Source organism: Bufo bufo, chromosome 8 (assembly GCF_905171765.1).
Source record: "Bufo bufo chromosome 8, aBufBuf1.1, whole genome shotgun sequence".
In the NCBI taxonomy this organism is placed as follows: Eukaryota; Metazoa; Chordata; class Amphibia; order Anura; family Bufonidae; genus Bufo; species Bufo bufo.
In genome coordinates this window covers 48191423-48218775 of record NC_053396.1, presented here as the reverse complement: position 1 = coordinate 48218775, position 27353 = coordinate 48191423, and the positions used below count along the sequence as shown (strand labels likewise).

Here is a 27353-nt window from a genome sequence, read left to right as displayed (position 1 = left end):
TTAGAGCAAAATTTCTATATGGATGTCGTTTTTTTTGCAAAATTTTACAACTGAAAGTGAAAAATGTCATTTTTTTGCAAAAAAATCGTTAAATTTCGATTAATAACAAAAAAAGTAAAAATGTCAGCAGCAATGAAATACCACCAAATGAAAGCTCTATCAGTGAGAAGAAAAGGAGGTAAAATTCATTTGGGTGGTAAGTTGCATGACCGAGCAATAAATGGTGAAAGTAGTGTAGGTCAGAAGTGTAAAAAGTGGCCTGGTCTTTCAGGGTGTTTAAGCACTGGGGGCTGAGGTGGTTAAAGGCAATTTATGAAAATTTGGGACAAATATAGTACATTTTGGCTAATAACGTAAAGACGTGTGATATTCCTTGAAATGATTTTTTAAACAGAGGCCAGTGTTTGATGGACACTGGGAACAATAATATCTGGTGTCTCTTCGAATTCCATTCTTTGTACAAAGTCTGCACCTTTTCTGTGGGTTAGTTTTCCTTACGGTATGAGGAATGGTGTCAGGAAAATGCTTTTCGCTCAGTCTACTGACAGACTCGGACCCAGAGCTCACAGGAATATCACCTGTTGGGTACAGAGAAAAGAACCCCGATTTCCAGATTCTTTGTATACCACATAGGAATTGTATATTGCTTACTGCAGCAGATACAGAGAAATCTTTTTGTACCAATGCTTGGTTTCATCATTTGGTCATTGAAATCTACTGCCCCAATGTACTTATTATATTCAACGACACAGAGTGGCTTTTCAGTATGTGCATACCCCTCTCATACAAGTGTCTGAATAGTGGAATAATTGTATAGTATTTGTTCACATACAGATGATAGCCTTGTAACGAATTCATTACATCCAAGACAATTTTACCATTCGTGCCTATATGGGATGGGCAATCAAGGGGATCCAACTGGCTGTCCTTTCCTTAATGCACCCTCAATGTATAAGTGTAGCCGGTACCACTTTCGCACAACTTATACATCTTGACACCATATCAAGCACAGCACAAACTGTGTAAATCACCGCACTGGGCCTGAAAATGTGCATGATTCTCTTTTACTCCTGAGCCCAGCTCATATGTTCTGTCAAACATTTCTAAAACCAGCAAACACAGCATAAAAATAAGGGGGCTTTCTTTCCACACTGGCACACAATGGACACAACATATTGGGCACCAGGGTGGATAAAAATCAATGATTTAAATCAGATTTTTTTTTAATTTAAATCAGATATTTTTTTGATATAAAATGCTTTTTGAGGAAAATATATTACCATCCAAAGGTTATTCCATCATGAAATAAAGATTAGTTTTTTAATTATGTAGAATAAGGCTGTATATGTTTAATTTTTTGGGTAAATAAATTCCATTAATTAATTCATAATGTCATGCTCTTCCAGAGGTTTTTGTAAGATTATTGGGCAGTTTCTCTGCCTACAAGATATTATCACAGATGCTTGGTTTAGGCTACTTTCACACTCGCGTTTGGTGCGGATCAGTCATGGATCTGCACAGACTGATCCTTACAGATAATACAAAGGTCTGCATCCGTTCAGAACGGATCCGTTTGTATTATCTTTAACATAGCCAAAACGGATCAGTCTTGAACACCATTGAAAGTCAATGGAGGACGGATCCGTTTTCTATTGTGCCAGATTGTGTCCTAGAAAACGGATCCGTCCCCATTTACTTACATTGTGTGCCAGAACGGATTGGCTCAGTTTCGTCAGACGGACACCAATACGCTGCAAACAGCGTTTTGGTGTCCGCCTCCAAAGCGGAATGAAGATGGAACGGAGGCAAACTGATGCATTCTGAGCGGATCCTTTTCCATTCAGAATGCATTAGGGCAAAACTGATCCGTTTTGGACCGCTTGTGAGAGCCCTGAACGGATCTCACAAACGGAAAGCCAAAACGCCAGTGTGAAAGTAGCCTAACTTTTGCAGTTCTCAAAACTGAATTTGACTCAGCAGAGATCACATGCCTCTTCTTCACAGCAAAAATATAACATGAACAGAGTTGAGAAAAAGACCTTAATCCTAACTTCTACAAACCTATAAATACAGAATCAACCTAATCAAACTAATATGAAAAGTTGTTATTCTAAAAATCTTCATCTACTTGCATATTATAAAGTTACCGTATACCAGCAAGAATTAGTCTTTATGTAGAAAACTATGATTTAAATCAAATCCACCCTGTTGGGCACTAAAATGGCATATCTGGTTTAAAACTGCAATTTTCACCATCTGCTGTGCATTCATTTTTGCAAAATATCTGTGGGATGAAAATGCTCACAAAATTTCTTGGCAAATTTTGTGAGTGTGGTTTCTAAAATGGGTCCTCATCTTGTGGTTTCTGCTTTTTTTTAATTTTATTTAACCTCACAGTCTCTGCAGTTGTTGGCCAATGCTGTATAAATCAAATTCTCTTCTGAACACCCAAATAGTAGTTTATGACCTAACAAGTGGGTATTGTCGTACTTCGGAAAAATGTCACAAAATGTAGGGTGTTTTTTCTCATATTACCATTTGTGAAAATTAAACATTTGAATCTAAAACTACATACTGTATAATTGAAATAAAATGTAAATTTTCATTTCATAGTCCAGTTTCAAAAAATTCTATGAAACGTCTGTGCGGTCAAGCAATTCAATGCCTTCCCTTCTGAGACCTGCATGGTGCCATACAGCAGTTTACAACCACATAGGAGGGAGTTTTGCCGAATTCATGAAAAAAATATATGTTTAAGATATTGTGGGGTACTTTTACTCCTGTTAAACCTTTTGAAAATGAAAAATTTGGGGCAAAAATAGGATTTTTTTTGTGCTTACCTGTAAAATCTTTTTCTCGCTGAGTTCATTGGACACAGAAGACCATGGGTATAGCTGCTGCAGCCACTAGGAGGTGACACTAGGCAAAAAAGTGTTAGCTCCTCCTCTCAGCTATACCCCTCCTGCACACACTGAGCTAATCAGTTTTGTACAAAAGTGGGTAGGAGCAGCCAGGAGTGCTGTGTCCCCCAATGAACTCAGCGAGTAAAGGATTTTTACAGGTAAGCACTATTTTCTCGCTCGTATCATTGGGGGACACAGGAGACCATGGGACGTCCCAAAGCAGTACCATGGGGAGGGAACAAAAGACCAAAGCAAAGCTAGGGCTGGCCATGAGGTCCCGCATAGAACTGTGGGGAAAGGATGCACAGGAACCCAGAATAGGACAGGAAGAGCATGAACCAGGACTGCCAGCTAGAGAGCAGAAAGGATGCAGTGACTTAGACTGGGCAGAAGAGAAACGCCCAGTTAAATGAAGCCAACTGGCTGGAGGTTCTACAGAAGATGTGGATAGCAGAAGAGAATATCCACAAGAAGGATAAGCCTCTCTGACGAATGAACATGATGTCTGGGAAGTACCTCTGGGTATCAAGGACCACAGAACTGGTGTTGAAGTCCGGAATGGAAGGCCAGGGCGGTTTGCATGACAATAGGCCCCACAGAATGCGAGGGAGGTTCACCCAATAGAAATGGGTCTGCCGAATCCAGGTACATATGAGACCCAAAGAAAAAAATAAGGGGTTGGGTCAGCACAACCTGCCTGTAGGTGCAGATCGCTATGGCTATGTCTCATCCAGCATGGAGGGCAGAGTGCTGGATGTAGTGTGCGATCACATTTGCATTTTCCGTTTACATATGAGACCCAGCCACAAAGCGACAGGAGGACCCCGACAAAATTCAACCTAATGTTTAGGTACCAGGAAAGGAGATGTCAACACAGAGGAAAAACATGGTAGCTAGAAAGGAACCAGCTGGGCAGAAGACAGAGGACCAGTCCTGGAGAGGCCTCCCAAGTAGGTGAGAGACCTCCCTGGGCCAACATGAAAGAGAAAGTAGGGATGGCTAGAGGAGATATAAGCCTCAATGGGAACTCATTGAAGGAACTGACCAGAAAAAAAAACAAAAAAGACAGAGGAAAAAAAAAAACTGCGTCTTCAGGGATCGGTAAGATCCCAGCCATGCAACAGAGAAAAATGCTGCATAAGAGTACAGCCACATGAATATCCGTCACTAGACAAAAGGAAGACTGCCAGATGCTGGGTCCAGGACAATATCATGACTGACGCTAGACAGGCTAAGGAAGCAAAGCAGAGACAGAGCAGCTGCACTGGGAAAAGAGAGCAGGCTACAACAAGTGAGAGCGTAGACGCTCCCCAGGAACATCTAGGGATGTAGCTATGAGTAAACTCCTGGAAGCAGATTAGGAAACGCTGTGTACAGCTCTGCAAAAAGAGAAAAAAAAACTCCCTAAGAAGTAGTAATATGGTAGGAGGATGCCCCAAGAATCTAAGTTCTTTCGCAAGAGAAGCCGTCTGACATACCACAGACCAACATGTCTGGACTGGCCAACACCAGCAGTAGGCTGAAGCAATGCCCACGCCAGAAACGTTGGGGGTGCATAGACTCGTCAGAGAGCAACTCCCGCCCAGAGGAATGTCCAAAGCGGCCAGAGATGGGAGAATACTCCACCCTAAGGGGAGTGAAGTGGCGATGTCCAACTCCACAGAAGTATCCGAGAAAAAACAAACAGTCATATAGAAAAAAGAATCGGCAGTGCGGGCACTACAGAGCAATAAGACGCCAACCCAGGGAATATGGATACTGGTCAGCTAGATGGAAAAACAGTAGCTTGGGTGAGATTAATTAATCGCTTTGTGAAAAGGCACAGAGTAAAAAGGGTGTTGCGTTCTAGCCACGAATCCTCCATTAGCGGTGACAACAAGTGACAGCCCAACCGCTTATCTGGAGAGGAAAAATGTAGTCACAGTTTGTGCGCTGAATAGGTATGTCTGCTACAGCCGGACATGACGGAGACAGTACTTAATCTCCAAAAGGGGCAATGCTGAAGCTGTCACAGTGTCAACTGTTAGCGCAAATGATCCATTTGTGAAGGAAACAATACCATAGGCGAGCATCACAGGAACAAGGGCGTTACGCCAGCTGAAGAACCCCAGTCTAGTGCCCACCAGAAATGAGGTATGTATTAATTTAACTATAGCATCTACTGCAGAAACCTGGATTGGTGATGAACGTAATGTGTAGGAACAATGTATACCATCACCACACCTAGTACGAACAGGCAGGTTCACCTATAGAAGGGGGGATGCGGCAGAAACTACCTCATACAAAGATAGGGCCGAAACAAGTTGTGGAGTATAAACTACAGATGCAAATGCACCATGTGAGGTAGGAAAAAACAAGGGGCGCCATGACAGCTTTCAGAGGGAACCTAGGCACTGCCCCAGAGAAAGGGACCATACAGTCACAGACATAGAATATAGGGCTGCGGCAAAATCTCCACCTGAGAAGGTAGACCATACAGTAGAGAAAACTGCATCTAGCAACTGAGTGCCACTCCACCCAAGGGGGAAGCCATGCAGTAGTAGCCACAGTGGCTAGGGCTGGCGCAAAACTCCACCTGTGGGGAAGGCCATATCACATGGTATGTAGTGCTACCATAGATACTCCACCTGAGAAGGAGGAAAGCTGGTCGTGGTTGCGGTATACCGAGTCAGTGAGATGCACAAAACCCCTATCCGAGTGGATGTGGGAGCAATCACAGTATTCTGTGTTGTTAGTGCAGATGCTCCACCTATTGGGGGCGACAACTACTACCATCGTAGAGTGGATTCCAATCGGGACTTTGAATCCAGAGAAAAAAAAAAGCTGACTGGTTTAAGAGCTGCACTTATACAAGCAGCCAAACAATGCGAGTTTGTGAGCGTTCGTGTGTTTGATTTCCAGTGTGTTTGTATTAAGTGTGTGACTTTAGATTAATTGACTTCAGATTCAGGAACTTTAGGAGGGGACTACAGTAAGTTACATTCTTATTACTGTATTGTTTTTTTTCTCTTTTCTTGCGTAATCTACACTTAGTATATGTTCCATTATTGACAGCGCAGTCCAGTGCACATCTTGTCTAATGTATGCAGTCCTGGAACAGCCGTTTGAGGGTCCATATATTTGTTCAAAATATGAGCAAGTTGCCCATTTGGAATTCCACATCGAGTATCTAACCGGGCGAGTTTCAACACCTAGAAGCGTTGACAATTTGGAAAAGAGTTTTCTGCTCACTGAGCAAGCACTCTATGGAGTAGATGTGGGGGAGGATGGTAGCATGAGGCTCAGGAAAGTGAGGTAGGTAGCTGGATAACTGTTAGAAAGTGGGGTAGAGGGAAGAGTGCCAGGGAGGCTAGCCCTGATCTGACACACCCCAACAAGTTTGCACGGTTGGCAGATGAGGGGGATGTCAGTTCAGGGAGAGCACTGCTGCAGCTGGACCCTTCCTCTGCCAGTCAGGGGAATGTCAGCTCCAGTAAGCAGGGGAGCAGGGCAGGCCAGACAGGTGCTTTTTCCGGCCTTAGAAACTATGTTACTTAAAGCACAAGAAGGTTGAGTTGTAGCTAAACACCCTGAGCAAGCAGAGGTCGCCATGTAAGGGCTCTTTCACACTTGCGTTGTCCGGATCCGGCGTGCACTCCATTTGCCGGAATTACACGCCGGATCCGGAAAAACGCAAGTGTACTGAAAGCATTTGAAGACTGAGCCGTCTTCAAAATGCTTTCAGTGTTACTATGGCAGCCAGGACGCTATTAAAGTCCTGGTTGCCATAGTAGGAGCGGGGGAGCGGTATACTTACAGTCCGTGCGGCTCCCGGGGCGCTCCAGAATGACGTCAGAGCGCCCCATGCGCATGGATGACGTGATCCATGTGATCACGTGATCCTTGCGCTTGGGGCGCCCTGACGTCACTCTGGAGCGCCCCGGGAGCCGCATGGACGGTAAGTATGCTGCTCCCCCGCTCCCCGCTACACTTTACCATGGCTGCCAGGACTTTAGCGTCCCGGCAGCCATGGTAACCACTCTGAAAAAGCTAAACGTCGGATCCGGCAATGCGCCGAAACGACGTTTAGCTTAAGGCCGGATCCGGATTAATGCCTTTCAATGGGCATTAATTCCGGATCCGGCCTTGCGGCAAGTCTTCAGGATTTTTGGCCGGAGCAAAAAGCGCAGCATGCTGCGGTATTTTCTCCGGCCAAAAAACGTTCCGTTCCAGAACTGAAGACATCCTGATGCATCCTGAACGGATTTCTCTCCATTCAGAATGCATTAGGATAATCCTGATCAGGATTCTTCCGGCATAGAGCCCCGACGACGGAACTCTATGCCGGAAGAAAAGAACGCAGGTGTGAAAGAGCCCTAAGCGTTCAATGCCAACACACAAAATATCTAGCTAATGAAAGGGATAATGTGGACATAGCGCAATAACCAGTGGTTGCCCCATATTCCACCTACTGAGGAGACTAAGGCTACTTTCACACTTGCGGCAGTGTGATCCGGCGGGCAGTTCCGTAGTCGATTTCGATGTGACTGAAAGCATTTGTGAGCCGGATCAGGATGCGGATCCGTCTCACAAATGCATTGCAAGAACGGATCCGTCTCTCCGCTTGTCATGCGGATCCATCTTGTATTTTTTTTCCACATTTTTACCGGTCTGCGCATGCGCAGGCCGGATACGGAATTCCGGTATTTTGAATGGCACTAATACATTCCTATTAGTCTTCAGTTTTTTTTCGCCGGAGATAAAACCATAGCATGCTACGGTTTTATCTTTTGCCTGATCAGTCAAAACGACTGAACTGAAGACATCCTGAATGGATTACTCTCTATTCAGAACGCATGGGGATATGCCTGATCAGTTATTTTCCGGTATACAGCCCCTGTGACGGAACTCTAAGCCGGAAAAGAAAAACGCTAGTGTGAAAGTATCCTAAGGCAATAGTAGGTGCCGTCTCTGCTAATACTCCATCTCTGAAAGGGGATGAATAGGACGGGAAGTACAGAACCGGAGCTAGGACAATGAGTTCGCTATGGCATAGCAGGCACAGTGTTCAACGTTTAGGTAAACACTGCACCCATTAGCATAAAAACTCTACTTGCAGAAGGAGGTAACGGGATAGGCTATACAGTGTCCAGCGACTGCACTCCACCTGTGAAAGGGGAGGAATATGCCTGGAAGTACAGGAGCCGGTGCTAGGACCAATGCTGCCCTAGCGGACACAGTAACCAACGTTGGAGTAATACTTCCACCCGACAGTGTGACTATCCAAACTGTGAAAGGAGTTAGTAGGATAGGATATGCTGCGCCCAGCAGTAGTACCATTAGTCCACCTATGGAGGGGGAGGAATATGATAGGAGGCCCTAGATTCGGCGCTAGTAGCACCATTTTAGTGTGGCGTGGTAGTCACAATATGCAGATGTGGGCGGCCGCGCTACACGTGTGGAAGGAAGCAATGAGACAGGTTACAGAATCCAGTAGAAGTGCAACTATTCTGCAACCGTTTATACCGTGCCCAATGATAATGATATCACTCCAGGGGTTAGTGCTACAGGATGCACAACATCCAGTGGTAATGCAATTACTCCACCTAAGGAGGGAAGGTAATGTGACAGAATGTACAGCATCTAGTAATAGTGGAATTACTCCGCCTAAGAAAGTAAGGCAATGCAACAGCATGTACAGCATGCAGTGGAAGTACTCCGCCTATGGAAAGAGGATAATGCGACAGCATGTACAGCATCCAGTGGCAGCGCAATTACTCTGCCTATAGAAGGAGGGTAATGTTACAGCATGTACAGCATCCATGGGTAGTGCGATTACTCCGCCTATGGAAAGAGGGTAGTGCTACAGCATATACTGCGTCCAGTGGTAGTGCAATAAGTCTGCCTATGGACGGAGGGTAATGCTACCGCATGTACGCTGTCCAGTGGAAGAGCAATTACTCCCGCCTATGGAAGGAGGGTAATGTTACAGTGCATCCAGCGATAGTGCGATTACTCTGCCTACAGCATGTACAGCGTCTAGCGGTAGTACAAGTACTTCGCCTATGTAAGGAGGAAATGCTACACGGTGTCTGGTATTCAGCAGTACTGCAAGTACTCTGTTGGCAGAATGAGGATATGCTCCCAGGTGCACCACCGTCAGAGGTAGTGTGATTACCCTGCCTAACAAGGACAGGAGTAAAGCAACAGTATGTACCATAACCAGTGTCTATGAGCGGGAATGAGACCGCATGCGGTGGGCTTGAGAAGGAGGAAGGTAGAGCATATATGCCACCTGTAAACAGGGTTAACATTAAAGTAAGCACCAGTACAGCACTGGAAACGCACCAAGTGGCTAAATGGGATTTTATTTATTTATTAAGCCCCAGCTAGTGAGCGGGGCCAGTGAGAATAAAAATTATTTGATTCATTTTATTTCCTTTTCCCACGAGGCTAGGGCGTGGTGTGGCGCAAGGCGCAACATTTTTGCGCCCGAGGGGCCGTTCCCGCCCCCCCGTAACTCTGCTTGGAAGTGGCTGCCTAACAGGGCTTCACGTAGACGCAGCCGGAACGGAGGACTGGAAGCGCTGAACTGCCCAAACTCTCGACGGGCATTCCTGATGATGACCTGTAGCGGCCGTGCCAGGAACGGATGCGGCCGCTAACAAGAGTAGGTGCGGGCCACGGAGGGAAGGACAGGTGAGAGGAGGAGGGCCGCAAGCGCCCAAATAAAATAGGAAGAGGAGGGCCAAGGGGGGGGGGGCATGCTGGAAGATGAGGAGTGGAGTGAGTGGGATGGTGGTGGATGGCGGGGGTTATACTTACCTTGTGATCTCTATACTCACCCCATCTTCATCCTCTTCACCCCCCCCCCCCCCCCCCCCCCCCACGGGGTACCAGCAGGGTCACCTCCTTGGCCACTAGCATCAGGGTGGTAGGAGGGTGGAGTTGAAGGGGGGGGGGGCGACGACTGCAGAAATGTAGGTGACCCCATGGCTGGTGGGATGCAGGGGAGCTGGGTTGCCCTGGTCCACTTTGCCTTCTTGGGAGAGGTTGGGAGAAAACCGACACCGGGCTTCCTCCCCGGGTAGACAGGGAGGTCTGCCTCCTACAGACACTAAGCTAAAACTGATTAGCTCAGTGTGTGCAGGAGGAGTATAGCTGAGAGGAGAAGCTAACACTTTTTTGTCTAGTGTCGCCTCCTAGTGGCAGCAGAAGCTATACCCATGGTCTCCTGTGTCCCCCAATGATATGAGCGAGAAAGCAATATTTAAATGTAAAAAATTACATTTTTTACATTCACACCCAAGTGTTTCTACACAGTCAAGTCACATTATTATGACCACCAGCTAATATTCAGAGTGTCCGCGGTGTGCAGCACAGACAGCAGCTAGACCTACTGGGAGTGACTCAATAACGTCCTGGTAGGTTGTCAACGGTATCTGGAGCCATGCAGACTTCAGTGCATCCCGTAGTTGCTGAAGGGTGCACTGGGGAGGATCCATTGAGCAAACACGACAATTGAGGTGGTCCCACAGATGCTCAATTGGGTTCAACTTTGGGGAACTGGGGGGGGGGGGGGGGCAGGGTAGTACTTGGAAGTCTTGGTCATGTTCTTCCAACCAAATTCAAACATTTTTAGTCTTGTGACAGGTCAGATTATCCGGCTGGAAGATCCCATCCACCCCAGGGAAGACAATCAGCATGTATGGGTGTATGTGATCTGCAGGGATGGATTCATACCCAAATTAGTGGAGAGTGCCTTCCACATGGATAAATGGGCCCAAAGAATGCCACCAAGAATGCCAAAAAACATTCCCCTGACTATAATGTTGCCTCCACCAGCTTGTGTTCTCCTAGAAATAGTTGCAGGGTGTTTGATGCTTCTCTGATGTTTCTTTCCTGACATGCCAACATCCATCCACTGGATGAAGCAAAAAACGTGATTCATTGGAAAAGGCAACCCGTTGCAAATCAGAGGAGATCCAATTCTGAAACTGCCATGAAAATTGTAGACTTTCATGCCAATGCAACTTTGTTAGCAGAGATGCAGTAAACATCCGTCTGCTTCGGAGCACCATATGCAGTAGGATCTGCTGAACATGTGTTTTAGACAGATGTCTGGTATTTTGGTGGTAAGCTGCTCTACTGTAGCGTGTCAATTCACCCTCAAGCACCTTCATAGCTGACGTCCAGTGGCATGTGGTGCTCCGCAGTTTCCATGTCTTTTAATTGTAATTGTGCCATTTATCAACTTATGATACACTTTCACCACAGTAGCACGTGAACAGTTCACAAACTGCACAGTTTGAGAAATACAGCCGCCTTTTGCCCGAAAACCAATAAGCATCCCTTTCTGCAACCCTGATAAATTGCCCCTTTTACTCATGACAGCAACGAGGGATGTGTGGACAGACTATCGCACACCCTATATACCCACCAAGCCAGCTCATGACATTTGACTTTCTTCATGAGCTACACACTGCCAACGTCGGAAGTAGGAAGTGATCATAATAAGGCGCTTCTTCCCTTTTGAGCCCTGCAGCTGGCCTATACAGCAGTTTACGACCACATATGGCATTTTTCTGTAAACTGCAGAAACAGGCTAATCAATATTGAGGTTTATTTTGCTGTTAACCCTTGATGTGTTACAGGAAAAAAATGATTAAGATGGAAGTTCTAAAAAAAAGTAAAATTTTAAAAATTTCACCCACATTTTCCTTTAATTCCTGTGGAACACCGTCCTAAAGGGTTAACGAAACCAATTTTAAATAATTTAAAGGGTGTATTTTGCAAAGCGGGGTCATTTATGGTTGGTTTCTATTATGTAAGGCCCACAAAGTCACTTTGAAACTGGTCCTTAAAGTTGGTTTTGGAAATTTTCTTGAAAATTTAAAAAATTGATTCTAAAATTCTAAACCTTCTAAGGTCCTAAAAAAATAAAATGACATTTATAAAATGATGCTCAGGCAGAAGAGGCTGGCTTAGCGTCTCATATCTCTGGATTGGCAGCAGCTAGAGACATGAAAGACCTACACAATAAAGTTATGCTATTTATAACACACAGTGAACGTCGAAAATAAATTCCACAAAATAATGAAAAAATTTGTCTTTTTAATCTTTCCCTCTAAAATGAAATAATAAATGTTATTTTATACAAAATAAAAAATAATTTAATTTAGATGGACAAATTAAACAGTTATGACAAAGGGAGAAAATGTGACTGGTCCTTAAATAAGAACTCCCACAAAAAATGTTATTCTCTGACCTGTTAGAAAGGTACATGATTTAATCTGTAGTGAATGTAATCTTCTTACCAGTGTCTGAATTTGTGAGTTATACCTCCCTTATGCTTCTCACCTGTGTCATGTGACCAGCAATCAGACTCTCCAACTGACAGCATCTTATGTGTGGACAGGAAGATAATTTCTCTATGTATTCCTATGGGAGCCTCACGGTCAGTCTCATAGGAATGAACTCGCAGTGTTTCCCAACCAGCGTGCCTCCAGCTGTTGCAAAACTACAACTCCCAGCATGCCCGGACAGCCTTTGGCTGTTCGGGCATGCTGGGAGGTGTAGTTTTGCAACAGCTGGAGGCACACTGGTTGGGAATTACTAGAATAGAGAAGTAACTGACTTCCTGTCCTGTGTCAGTTGGAGATCAGAGAGTTGGTCACATGACATCACTTTCTATCAAGTCAGAGAATAAAAATTTTGGTAGTTCTACTTTAATACTAAAATTAATTACGTCACTAAGAGGTTCAAAATGCAATTGTGTCCCCTGAGTTGATTGCCAACAAGATTTACCTCAGACACATATTCAAAATCTAGAATAAAGAAAAGTGACATTTTTGGGTGGGTTTTTCCAATTTTAATGTGACTGTTCGGAGGTTAAGGGCCCTTCACAGACTTTTCTGGGCTCTTTAACATTTGACTCTGTTTTCAATATTTTATCTTTATTTTTAAGTATAATTGTAGAGTAAAATTCTTGTCTTATACCAGATGGCGGGAAACACAGACGTTCGATCATGTGGCCCTTTTGCTGAGGCACCAATACAATGCCATAATCCTTCAACAAATTCATAGAACTTTTTCAGAAGCGGTATCTGGTTACCTCAGTAACAGGACTGCCTAATCTTCCTTTTAGACAGACATGAATGAAAAAAACTTAAAGGGGTTATCCAATTTCTCAAACCGCCCCCCCATGTGCCGGGCCCTCGGGGTAAGTATATTACCTGTGAGGGGCCCAGAACATGGGGGGGGGCTGTTTGAGAAATTGGATAACCCCTTTAAGAACCATATTTATGTTTCTCTTCACCCTCCACCTTGATTTTATGGGATTCAGCATACTCATCCTTTTTATCACTTCCTTACCGCTTTCCTCAGCTGCCCTTTTAGGAGTGTCTTTCTCAGTTGCCTTGGCAAACACACCAACCGTTGGAAGTGCACTGTCAACAATGCCAATTGCTTCATATCCAACTTCAGGACCCAGGTCACTCCTAAGGAGAATAAGAAGATGATAAATATCCATACAAATTTTTATTTTATTATACGGTTTAACTTAGGAAAAAGAAGATCATGGAATGTTACACCCACATACTCTACCTTTGTACACACTCATGTGATTAGCTGTTGTGGCATTTTAAAAGATCAGAAATTACAAAATATTGCATAAGTCTGAATCAAGTCTTACAAGATATGCCAAAAGCTATATACAAGAACAATTTTTGTTGACAGGAGTACTGCCTGAAGGTTTAACATAGAAACAGATATTATATATAATAATGGAACGTAAGATCCTTAAAGAGGACCTTTCATGTTTTTTTTTTTAGTTTAGATAAATACCTTTCTTTGTGGAGTACCTCCCCCCCCCCCCAGCGTGATGCTGCCACCCTGCCAGTTTTTTTCAAATATCGCTCGTACGCCTCGATGTGCCCCCCTGCAGTTTTCCCGCAGTTTTCCCTGAGCATCGGTACAGGGAGGAGGAGACGCCAGGGTTTCTCAATGGACGTCTCCTTCTCCCTGGTTGTGACGCTCTCCGCTGGGATTGCATCGCAGCACAGCCAGGTAGAATGAGGCACCCATTGAGAAACCCTGGCGTCTCCTCCTCCCTGTACCCGTGCTTAGGATTAATATACTGAGTAGGACAACTTCAGGGGGACACAGCAGGGCGTACGAGCGATATTTGAAAAAAACAGGCAGGGTGGCAGCATCAGTGGGAGGGGAGGGGGGGGGGGGGGGGTACCCCGCAAGGAAAGGTATTTATCTAAACTAAAAATAAAAAAACATGAAAAAGGTCCTCTTTAAACAAATTTATTCCAAGAATCCAAAATCCTTTGCGATCTCCATCCCTACATCTGGCAAATGTAGCTTCTCTTTTTTGCACCCCACCCACCAGACTGACTGTCCTAGGAGTGGGATCTATGAAAAATTGGGACAATGGATAAATTCCTTACTTCAGCCATTAGTAAGGGGATGTCCTGGCTATTTACAGCAGGAAGTTACTAATATAAAAAATCTTTTAATTTTAAGAAATTATCCCAACTGGATGTTAAATTGTGCACCACATTGTTCCAAACAAAAATCTAGATCTCAGTTAGTCTAGTTTCACACTAGCGGCAGGGGAGTCCGGCAGGTGAACAGCCTGTCAGATCCGTCCTGCCCTGCCGCTAGTTCACATGTGCCCCCGGACTGCCGCTCCGTCCCCATTGACTATAATGGGGCGGAGTTTCGGCGGCAGCATGGCAGCCGGACTAAAAGTACTGCATGCTGTTCACCTGCCGGACTCCCCTGCCGCTAATGTGAAAGTATCCTTACTTTCCAAATTACACTCAGAAAGGTGCTCTTCCTAAACATTGCAATTAAGTTTGAAACACAGTTCTCAATTTAATCAAATGAAAAATATATTTACCAAATACTTTGCCATACTATAAGAAGAACATATTTTGGAGAGGGCTTTGAACCAAGGGTTCAGGATAGCGTATAGGAAAGCTTTAACTATTGGTAACATTGCTGCGACCATCTTTTTCGATTCTACTACTCAAATAAAGAACTTTGTACCAGTTTTTATAGATGCGGTTCTTATATTTTTCACTCATTCTACTAATTCTCACACCTTTCCTATCAAAGAATATACTAAAGGGGTTTTCCGAGATTTCCTCTGGATAGGCCATCAGTATCTGATCAGTGGGGGTCCGACACCTGGGACCCCTACCTATCAGCTGTTTGAGAAAGCGCCAGTGCACGCAGTAGCACTGTGGTCTTCTCGCAGTTTTTCTTAGGCCATGTGATGACATTCATCGGTCACATGGCCTAGGCGGAGTGGCCGCGTTGCGATATCAAGCTGCTGTACAATGTACCGTGCTGTCCTTAGTGAGCTGAGGGAGGGCTGCGGATCTACTGCGAGCTCCAGTGCCTTCTCAAACAGCTGATCAGGAGGGGTCCGGGGTGTCAGACCCCCACCGATCAATATCAGTGAAAAAGTCTCAGAAAACCCCTTTAATGGTTATTCTGGATCAGTAGTTATTTAGTTACCTGCATCTTATGCTATAAAATAAACGCAGGTGGTAGATCACGTAAATTAAAAACATGCACATTGGAGCACAAAACAAATTATAGAAAATGTCCAAATGACTAATATACCAACACTGCTAAACATTTCATTGCATGGAATGGGGGACAAACAGCCTGTATGAAAGCATGTGGACAAGGCATATACGGTCGGAATAACTGGGTAGTAAACTAACTAATTTGCAGATAGTTTTTGCTAAACATTTTCACTGCTACTCCATCTGTAACAGACACAAAACTTGTAAATCATATAGCGCCCCCGCACCCCCGATCAACCATTTTGCTAATATCATCTTGAGAAGTTCTTCTTAATTCATATAAATCATGGCATGGTGGGGGGGGAGGGAGATTGGGAAGGAAAGATAAGAGGTCACCAGGACATGTGAGCTGCTGGAAATATAAAACTGGATCTTCCCTTTCCGCGAATGACTGAAATCTGTTCATGGCATCTACACGAGACTGCACTGCTGAATATGTAGGATTAGAAAAATAAAAAACAATACATAAATCAATGTAAATTAAAAACATGCATATTGGAGAACTTTATAGTCCAAATGACCACAATATTTCCAAAGTTGCTACACATTTCATTACGTCATAGGGGAAAACTGCCTCTTTAAAGGGCTTCTGTCACCCGACTAAAGTACATTTTTTTTTTTTGGGTACTTATAATCCCTATCCTGCCATATATCTATACATTATGTTATCATTTTCGTTTTGTAGATAAGGCAAAAAAACTTACTTTTATGATATGCTAATTACCTGTCTACCAGCAAGTAGGGCGGCTACTTGCTGGTAGCAGCCGCAAAAAACCGCTCCCTCCTCCTGTTGATTGACAGGGCCAGCCGCGATCTCCTCCTCCGGCCGGCCCCGTCAGCATTTCAAAAATCGCGCGCCTGTCTTTATTTGGCGCAGGCGCTCTGAGAGAAGGAGGCTCGCCTCCTCAGCACTCCCTCAGTGCGCCTGCGCCGATGACGTCACCGAAAGAGAAGACGTCATCGGCGCAGGCGCACTGAGGGAGTGCTGACGAGGCGAGCCTCCTTCTCTCAGAGCGCCTGCGCCAAATCAAGACAGGCGCGCGAATCAAGACAGTCGGAGGAGGAGATCACGGCTGGCCCTGTCAATCAACAGGAGGAGGGGGCGTTTTTTTGCGGCTGCTACCAGCAAGTAGACGCCCTACTTGCTGGTAGAAAGGTAATTATCATATTGTAAAAGTAAGTTTTTTGCCTTATCTACAGAACGAAAATGGTTAATAACATAATGTATAGATATATCGCAGGATAGGGATTATAAAGTACACACAAAAAAAAAATTGAGTTTAGTGGGGTGACAGAAGCCCTTTAAAAGTATCTGCCACAGGTGGAGATATTCGCCATCTGCTTTTAGATCAAGAAGCTTTTTGGATTCTTACCATAAACACTTGTGTCCCCTTTGGATTCAATTTGTGTACAGATCTCATGTTGCATTATTCATTTTACATATGTAATAGGTTCCATATAAAACTTTCAGGTAGTACAATTGCTCTGGTATATAGCATTTGGCATACTTTGCAAGACTTGATTCAGACTTGGGAGTGACCTTCCATGTTTTGGTAGAAATGCATCGGTCCGGGTTCCTACTCCTCACACTGGTTTCTGGGAAGGTGGCAGTATTCCACGCCTCTGCCACGTCTATCAGATCATACTATAAATGGCAAGCTTCACTGGGATCTATGCCAGCCCAGACCGCACATTATTAGACAATAAATGACAGGTGTTTTTAGTATAGAGGGCCCCTAACATTTTTACCAGTTAAGTGCCTGTAATATTACATAATGTAAGAGCGGATACCAATACTTATCTAGATTATCCAAAAGTCATTGAAAAGAAAATGTAATAAACAAAATAGTAACAGAAAATGCCACATCATTGTGGTCTCCGCCCGACAGCTTCAGTTGTGTTATCTGGTCATGAACACACGTTTCCTCGGTGTAACACATGGGATATTACCAGAACATGGATTGGTGCCAGTAAGGTTTAGCAGCTCCAGTCATGTTTTCTCCCACGAGACGTCCACTCACTACGGCATGGTCGTGGTGTTCCACTCTCCTCCTGCCCAACTTAATGTCATAAAAGCACGCAGCATCACCTGCCTGTTGTAAAGACAAACAACTCGTAGAATAATTTACCGTATATATCATTATGCAGCAGTACTGGCAATTAGCAAAGGGTTAACAATAGTAGTAATCCATTTTAAATACAAAATTAAAGAGGGCCGTTCCCCTCTCCTAACAAGTCTGTCCCATAGAATAACAATGCTGGATCAGCTGTCCTTAAAACAGGATTGTGACCTTCTTCTTTTATTCCTCCTGAAATAATAGGAACACATTGATAACTGGGTGTTTCCTTCCCTCTTGTCAATAGGCTGTGTCCTAACCCTGTCTGACACGGTCCATTGTCTGCACTGGCTGTGCAAATCGAGGTGCCAACACCCACTCACCAATTTGTACACATTTCCAGGAGGAATAACACAGGGACAGCAAAATGCAGGGATATTATTTTAGAAGAAGAAGTCGTCTTCGTTCACATAGTGAAAGATGACTACTGGAGAGTTGACACCCGGCGATCACAACGCTGCCACATGTTAACGCAGTCTGTAGTTCTTCAGTCTTGGCAAGGATCGGAAATAACAGCTGGGGGTGTCCAACAAAAGCAAGAAAAGGAAGGGTGGTTGTGTAATCGTGTAGGAATGTTCTGTCCCATTACTGTTCCTGATAAAACAATCTTGATACGGTACCACAGTAAAGCACATGCGATATAGGATACGGTTATGGCCATAAGCAATAAAGTCCCTAACTGTCGGTCTTCTCAATTAGGGAGGAGAAAGAACCAATTCTCGAACTCCACCACCTAACCTATGTAAAAAAATAATAATACAGGAAACAAAAACATGCAAGAGGCTCTGATCACAACAACAAAAGCATAACCACCACAAGTGCTGGACTATCAGTAGAATGTGTTTTTTCAGATTATATATGTCATGAACCTGTCATGTAGGGTAGGGAACACTGCAGCCCTGTACTCCACACGCACTACCGTCCCTACCTACTTGCACGATCCACCCTAAATGGCGGTCCACAATTTGGCGACAGTCCCTGACTCGACCAAGTGCAGGCACCTAAACCTAGTGTAGTCAGACAGAAAGAGGTCAAAACCAGGATCGCATCAGAATCCAAAAGCAAACTCAAAATAAGGCCAGAGTTCAAACCTACACAAGATATAAACACAGAGTCAAGTACCAGACAGGGTCAGTGCCAAGAGACAACGTCAGCAGTCAGGAGCAAGGTCAGGGACAATTCAAATATCAGAATACCAGGGATCCAAACAACAGTACAATACAAGCTAAGAGAGGCAACGGAAACCTGTCTCCCACTGACACAAAGCATGTGACACCAGCACCGAGCCCGATTAGCCTGGCATCCCGGCTCCCTGACTGGCCGACCAGTCCTACTGTCAGCGAGGCTGGTGGCCACAGCAACAGAACAACCATGACTGTTCTGCAGAGAGGCCAGGCTGGCCACCAGAGCACAGACAGGTAAGTACATGACCGCGCTGTTCATGTACATGCCACCGCTGAAGCAACCGACTCGTAGTCCTGTACATTTTCTGAATGTTGACAACCCCTTTAACAGTAAAACGGCAGAAACGTGTTCTTGCGGAGAAGTCACAATAAAAGCCCTTATCGAGCATACAATTTCTGTGCAATTTTATCTACACACATACAAAATGGGCTGCAAAGGGTACAATGAATGGGCTAATATGCAACTAGCAATACCGATCAAAGTAGAACAATGCAATAATGTATTAACCACTTCACTACCGGAGTGTTTATTCTCCTTCCTTACCAGGCCATTTTTTAGTTTCAGCAATGGGCCGCCAACCTACATGTATTCGATATTTTTCACAGGACACCTTAAACCTTTCTTGTGTGCCGCTAGATGATGGATATAATATTTTTTTAAAAAAATATTTAAGGAAAATCTTTGAAAGCAATTAAATATTTTTATTCCTGGAGTTCTAAGGACAGCCAAGCAAGTGTACATCTTGGGAGTCGTAGCTTTACCACAGATGGAGTGCCGGAGGTTAGCCATCACAGCCCTAAGGTACTCAGCTTGGTGAAATTTAAACATTTTAAGTTATTTTTATTTATTTTATGCGTTTGCATATTTTACGCAGATAGAAAACCTTCTATACAAAATACAGCTAAGGCTACTTTCACAGTGGCATTTCTGGGTCCGCTTGTCAGATCCGTTTCAAGGCTCTCACAAGCGTCCCAAAACGGATCAGTTCAGCCCCAATGCATTTTGAATGGATAAGGATCCGTTCAAAATGCATCAGTTTGGCTCTGTTTGGTCTCCGTTCCGCTTTTAGTGTCCCCCTGGCAATGCGAAGCCAAAAGGATCCGTCCGGACTTACAATGTAAGTCAATTAGGACGGATCCGTTTTTACTGACACAATATGGTGCAATTGAAAAACGGATCCGTTCCCTATTGACTTTCAATGTAAGTCAGGATGGATCCGTTTTTATTGACACAATATGGTGCAATTGAAAAACGGATCCGTTCCCTATTGACTTTCAATGTAAGTCAGGACGGATCCGTTTTGACTTACACTTTTTTTTGGAAAGAATAATGCAAACGGATCCGTTCTGAACGGATACAAGCATTTGCATTATCAGTGCTGATCAGTCTGTGCAGATACCAGACGGATCCACAGCGAACGCAGGTGTGAAAGTAGCCTTACACAAACATACATTTTTTTATTTAAAAAAAATCTAGGTATTTGTTTATTTTACACACACAAATTCCACTATACTATTGCTGAAACTAATAAATATAAAATGAATGAAAAGGGGAGGGGGTTTATGGGTGTGTACGTAGTCTTGAATACTATTGCTAAAACTTTTTATTTTCTGTATTTCTCTTTTAAATTTTTTTTATTAATTTTTATTTTTTTTGTAATCTAACACCTTCTTGACACAGTCAGGCCAGGAAGGGGTTAATTCACAGCCTGCAGGCTGACAGTTAATTGTACAGCCAGCAGGTGGTGCTATTACATAAGGAAAAGTGCTCCCTGCCGGCTTTTACATTTACATCTGCAAGGTGCTGCAAGCTCCTATCACGGCCTGATCGCTCCTGTTGAATTCAGCAGTTCTCTCTGCGACTGCAACTATCTAATAACAGCGTGGTCACAGCGATCTGCAGTGGCACAGGCCACCGACAGATTGCGATTATACATCGTGGTACAGAGAGCAGCCTGAAAAAAATTTCCGTTCTGCATAACAGAAACCATAATACAAGTCTATGGGCAGCATAACGGATCCGTCCTGGTTTCCGTTATGCAGGACTGGACTCCTGCATAATGGAAACCAGGACGGATCCGCACTGCTGCAATAGACTTTTATTGTGAAGGATCAAAACGGAATGCCTCTTAATGGCTTCTGTTTTGACTCCCATCTTATGGATTCCGTTATTTTCCGTTATAACCATGTTTTAACGGAATCCATAACGCTGATGTGAACCCGCCCTTACAAGCATAAAAAATAACCAGGTCCAACCAAATTTGACACACACGGATATCCATGTGTGTCTCATTTGGGTCTGTATTATGTCTATTTAAGATTCTGACCCTATTAGGCCCTCACCTTGTGGATGATGGGTGACCTTTGATTATGTGTGTTTTTTACATAGTCATTTCAATAAAGATTGTATTTATTTAATACATTGTTGCAGTGTGCTACTTTGATCGGTATTGCTAATTTCTGTAAAATGTAAATCTCTAAACTGAAATAGGACCAAAAAAAAGTCAGTCTCATATGATAAATACATTTTGGTATGCTAAACATGCTGAAAAACACCCCAGAATTACTTAATATCTAAATGTTATTATTGGTTATAAAAAATGCTGCACAAATCAAACTCACCACCCACACATTGTTGCGCGCCTGTAGTTCTGCATTAACCCTATACCCTCCAAAATCCCCATCTAGCTCCAAACCAGCTGATTTTGCCAATTCAGTGTTCGGCTCCAAACCAACTGCTGCAACAATATGATCTGTTTCAACCTAAAAGACACAAAATGAAACTTTATGAATCAGATATAATTATTATATACTTATGATTACTAGTTTTTCTAAATAAAAGTAACAATACAACGAAGATCACATGAAATTCAATGAGCAATAATAAAAAAAATATAAAAAAAAAAACATTTGACCATGTTTTATATTACCTGTCTTCCATCCTTAAGAGAAATATGAAGCTTCCCATTTTTGTAGCTGACAGCCTTGACAACAGCATCAGATATTACATTCACACCCTCTAGACATGACCATGAAAGACAAAAAAGAAACATAACATACAAACAGTAAAATCTGTATTATGCTGTCCAACCCCTTTAAAGGGATTCTGTCACCTCCTTTTCGGTTATAGAGCTGCGGACATGCACGGCTAGATCGCCGCTAGCATGTCCGCAATATACCTGTCCTATAGCGCTGTGTCCTTTTATTTTGTTTAAAAAATCATTTTAGAGATATGTAAATGAGCCTTGTAAGGAGCCCAAGGGGCTGTACTAACCTTCCTGGTGCCCAGCCACGCCCGCCTGTGAAGGAGCCCAGCACCGCCTGCGTCCTCCGAATCTCTTCCTTTCGTCACAGTTAGATTGCCGTAATCTCGTGATGCGCGAGCTCGCGCATGCGCAGTTCCTTCCCTGAGGCTGATGCCAGCACAGGGAAGGAACACTATACCGGCACTGCTCATGTGCGAACTCACGCATCACGAGATTACGACAATCTAACTGTGACGAAAGGAGGATATTCGGAGGACGCAGGCGGTGCTGGGCTCCTTCACAGGCGGGCGTGGCTGGACACCAGGAAGGTTCGTACAGCCCCTTGGGCACCTTACAGGGCTCATTTACATATCTCTAAAATCATTTTTTAAACAAAATAAAAAGCACACAGCCCTATAGGACAGGTATATTGCGGCGATCTAGCCGTGCATGTCCGCAGCTCTATAGCCGAAAACGAGGTGACAGAATCCCTTTAAGGCCGGCCTCACACCGTTTTTTCTAGCTTTTTAGTGCTCCAATTGTTGCATGGAAGACTCTGGGAAACGCAGGACAAACAAGCATACGTCCAGTTAGAACTGCAGTAAACGATTATTTTAGAAATAGAGTATTCTATTGATTATTTTTACGATTAATCGAGTAATCTAATAAAAAAAAATTAATAAATAGACTGTTTTCCTTTATAAAAACTCAGACTCCCAACACCCTTCGTTTCCCCCTGTGCGATCAGCCCAAGTGCATCAGTTCCCCCCGGTGCCAGCAGCTCCCTCCCCCCTCCTTGTGCCAGCAGCTCCCTCCCCCCTCCTTGTGCCAGCAGCTCCCTCCCCCCTCCTTGTGCCAGCAGCGCCCTCCCCCCTCCTTGTGCCAGCAGCGCCCTCCCCCCTCCTTGTGCCAGCAGCGCCCTCCCCCCTCCTTGTGCCAGCAGCGCCCTCCCCCCTCCTTGTGCCAGCAGCGCCCTCCTTGTGCCAGCAGCGCCCTCCCCCCTCCTTGTGCCAGCAGCGCCCTCCCCCCTCCTTGTGCCAGCAGCGCCCTCCCCCCTCCTTGTGCCAGCAGCGCCCTCCCCCCTCCTTGTGCCAGGAGCGCGCTCCCCCCTCCTTGTGCCAGGAGCGCGCTCCCCCCTCCTTGTGCCAGGAGCGCGCTCCCCCCTCCTTGTGCCAGGAGCGCGCTCCCCCCTCCTTGTGCCAGGAGCGCGCTCCCCCCTCCTTGTGCCAGGAGCGCGCTGCCCCCTCCTTGTGCCAGGAGCGCTCCCCCCCTGCTCCTCCTGACACCCGGAGTGGCCAGCGTCATTGGTTGCTATGACGCTGTGCACTCCGGGCGCCCGGCCTTAGTCGCACCAACTTACCTTTCCAGCAGGGGCGCCTCCAACACTCCATCATTCCACGCTGCTCTGCGCCTGACGTCACACAGCGCGTCAGGTCACGGCGTGCGTACGTCAGGAGATCAGTGCAGCGCGGGACCATGGACGTGCTGTGGAGTGTCCGGAGGCCCCCTGCTGGAAAGGTGAGTATTCTGAGCGCAGCGGGAGACCACGGAGCGGGAGTAATAGCAAGCGATTCACTCCCGATCCGTGGTCACATGACATAAACGAATCCTCGATGCAAAAAATTCGCATTGAGGTTTTTTTTGTACAGAATGACTCGATTTAGTAGAGTACTCATTGCAGCCCAACGTCCAGTTAAAAATGTTTTTATGTGTGTTGGCGTTTTCTAATAGTATTTTTGCATAGCACTTTTAAATCAATTCTTCTTCCAATACGGTGACATGTCAGGGGGCCACATACTTTCCTGAAATGCGTAGATCTACAAAAAAAACACTGATCAAGTTGGGTGTGTGTGTGAAGGGGCCCTAAATCATGTTTTTTGTGGTAAAGATTCCAAACTCACCTCTCTTAACCTTCTCAGTAGTCCAATGACTTAGATACTCTGGGAGAACCTTCCCCATGTTTCCACTTTCGGGGAACATCTGGACAACCTCAAGGTTTGACCGCTGAGCTGCAAGTAAATTTATTACGTTAAGCATTATCTTGTAGACAATGTTATATGCTGATTTTCATGTGACAACTCTCCAAATATAACACAAAAAAACGTATTTCAAACTGACCTCTCCTTCCCAGGGCACAAGCTAATTCGCTTCCTAAGAATCCACCCCCTATGATTGTAATAGAGCCAAGTGAGGAAGAAAGACGTTCCAGAGCGCGAAAATCGGACACCTACAAGAATGCATTTTCATAAAATGGAAGATCCTAGCTCAGGACTTGCATATTATTAATGTATGAATATCCTGATAATCCTACCCGTCTGAATAGGGTGGTTCTCTTTTTCACCTCCTCACTAGCCCGTTCTATGGCAGGGAGATTACGAGGGATTCCTCCTGGAAGGTTAAAAAGAAAGACAAATGTAGATCAGCTATATGCAGTGCTTATAAAAAAATTATATATAGATATATTGCATTTTTCATGCTATTTCAGAGTACATATGAGATTAAATTATTTTGACATTTAGAGAGAACCGGTCACCGGGATCACCTGTGTATAGAGCTGAGGACATGGGTTGCTAGATGGTCACTAGCACATCCGCAATACCCAGTCCCCATAGCTCTGTGTGCTTTTATTGTGTAAAAAAAAAGATTTTATCCATATGCAAATTAACCTGAGATGAGTCCTGTCCCTGACTCATCTCACATACAGGACTCATCTCAGGTTAATTTGCATATGTATAAAATCTTTTTTTTTACACAATAAAAGCACACAGAGCTATGGGGACTGGGTATTGCGGATGTGCTAGCGTCCATCTAGCAACCAATGTCCTCAGCTCTATACACAAAATCCCGGTGACAGGTTCCCTTTAACCCTGGATTTCCGCCGTGTATGTAAGGTGGAAGTCTGTTCTTTAAAAATGAAGCCCTTTCACAGGTATATTCCAATGTAGGCATTCTAGTGTAGCAGGACTACATTGCAATATACTCAATCTTCTATTTGCCAACGGATTTATTTCCATTGATAAATAGAAATGGCAATGTAATGATTGCATGATGTTATCCCTTGTTACCCCTGGTGCCTAAAGGAAAGCAGAAAAAAAAAAAAAAATGTCAAAAATAAATCTAAACAATAAAAAAATATATAAACATCATAGGCACCTCTAGGTCTGAAACCGCTTGCACTATTTATTTTATGCACTTATATAGCGCTACTATATTCCACAGCGCTTTAGAAACATTAGCATCACACTGTCCCCAATGGTCCCTATCAGTATGTCTTTGGAGTGTGGGAGGAAACCGGAGAACCCGGAGGAAACCCACACAAACACAGGGAGAACATACAAACTCCATGCAGATGTTGTCCTTGGTGGGATTCGAACCTAGGACCCCAGCGCTGCAAGGCACCAGTGCTAACCACTGAGCCACCGTGCTGCCCATATTAAAATATTCACCCCCCAAAAAATAAAAATAAATGCAATTTTTTCAGCACTTCACCTTCCAAAAAATTGAATAAAAAGTGATCAAAAAGTCAAACACTCCCAAATGGTACTAATAAAAACTACAGATAGTGCCACAAAAAACGAGCCCTCACACAGCTACATGTACGTAGACTTAACTATAAAAAAGTTATCAGAATTCCACATTACAAGAGAATCTGTCACCAGCGACCTCCCTATCAAATGGTTTGCAGAGACAGATAGCTGTGGTTTGCCTGATGCGGTTTTTCCTTTCATTGATCTGAGGCTCCATTCCTGAGTTAGAAGACTTTTTAGTAATATGCAAATTAGGCCTTTGGGGCAATGAGGGCATCAACTTTGCTTCTGTTGCACCCATACTCTGCTCCTTTCTGTGATCAGCCCCTTCCTGGCTGCTTTGTCATTGGCTAGCCCAGTCAATCGAAGCAGCAAAGGAGGTGCTGGTTACAGAAAAGAGCGGGGTTTGGGTGAAACAAGAGCAATGGTAGCGTCCTCATTTCACCAAAAAGCCCAATTTTCATATTAACAAAAAGTACAACTCGGGAAGGAAGCCTTGGATCAACAGGGACACATTCAGAGGAGAAAATCCCCTTTTATCATGAAGTGGTCACAGACTCCGGCAATCAAAGGGTTAACAGTTGGGGTTGGCGCTGTTTCTGACACAGCTGTAGAGCAAAAGGCACATTCACAGAGCAGGAGCGCTCACTTAAGTGCTTTGCTCCTTCTAAAGCAGCTACAAGACAGTGAGTGGACATTAAGGGGTTAAATAGACAGAGGTACACTGAGGGGCAAAAGGGTAACAAGGTTTAGAACTTTTGACTTTCATGACCATCTTTTTATAGACAATCAGTGTAAAGATCACAAAATAAAACATGAAATAAGTAAAAAAAAAAAAAAAAAAAAAAAAGGGTGAATACGACTTGCATAAAAGTGTTTAACATTAAGAGCAGTTAAAGAGCGTCTTTTTATTCCCTAGAAAATGCTATTCTTGTCTGAGATGCTCCATTCACTTGTCCATGTGCTGTGTCTTGGAAAGCAGCTCATGGGAAAATAGGGGGGGGGGGGATAATAGATACTTTTGACTAATGTCACATGACTAAATTACGCTTTCACTATAATTTCACTTTTTATTCCAAAAATTAATTTGATACCACATTCTAGTATCTGCTCTGTTCCTTTATTACAGAGATCAAAGTGAAGACTGCTTTTTCCCCCACAAGCGCACTGAACTGAGCATTAGTTGTAATACTGAAAAACTAATATTCAGAATGCGCCCTCTAGTGAGAAACCTGATGCTGTGGAAAGCTATGCATTTAAAGAGGCTCTGTCACCCAGATCACGTCTACCCTACTAGGCATATAGCCTGGTGGAGCCGATGATGGAGACAAAAAAAATACCTTTATTTCTCATGTCGGTGGTCCGGTTAGGCAGAAAGAGCAACTTTTAAAAATACGCGAATGAGGAATTCGAGCACTCTGAGGCAGGCTTATGCCTTCCGAGCACTGCTTCTGCGACGCCCCCATTCATTGCTAATGCTGGCCTTCTGCACCTAATCACGCCCCCATGTCATTTGATTGACAGCGCTACACCCATCGGTCTACAGCAAAGTTCCCGCGCCTGCGCACAGGATAACAGGCCGAACTGGATGGACAGATGTCTTTTTTCGGCCTTATAAACTATGTTACTCGCTTCCTAGATACTTTCCGTTCTTCCAGGCTTGTGTGTATGTCCAGTGTGCACGTGCCGTCACATACATGCCTGGAAGAACGGCAAACAGGTGTGCAGGCGCGAGATCTCAATCCAAAGATATGGGGGTGTGATTAGGTGCAGAGCAATAAATGGGGTTG

At 44.3% G+C, this 27353-nt stretch overlaps 1 protein-coding gene across 2 annotated transcripts in view; it reads right to left on the bottom strand.

The window, feature by feature from the left end:
- AIFM1 (apoptosis inducing factor mitochondria associated 1) overlaps nucleotides 1-27353 on the bottom strand; it is a 93385-nt gene that overhangs the window by 14884 nt on the left and 51148 nt on the right. For both annotated transcript variants that reach the window (XM_040442371.1, XM_040442372.1), the window contains exons 10-16: nucleotides 24348-24424; nucleotides 24155-24263; nucleotides 23938-24045; nucleotides 21722-21810; nucleotides 21414-21554; nucleotides 17441-17583; nucleotides 13257-13381 (exon numbers count right to left, since the gene is read on the bottom strand). In XM_040442371.1, the coding sequence (XP_040298305.1) occupies nucleotides 13257-13381; nucleotides 17441-17583; nucleotides 21414-21554; nucleotides 21722-21810; nucleotides 23938-24045; nucleotides 24155-24263; nucleotides 24348-24424 (792 nt within the window). The remainder of the gene's footprint in view (nucleotides 1-13256; nucleotides 13382-17440; nucleotides 17584-21413; nucleotides 21555-21721; nucleotides 21811-23937; nucleotides 24046-24154; nucleotides 24264-24347; nucleotides 24425-27353) is intronic.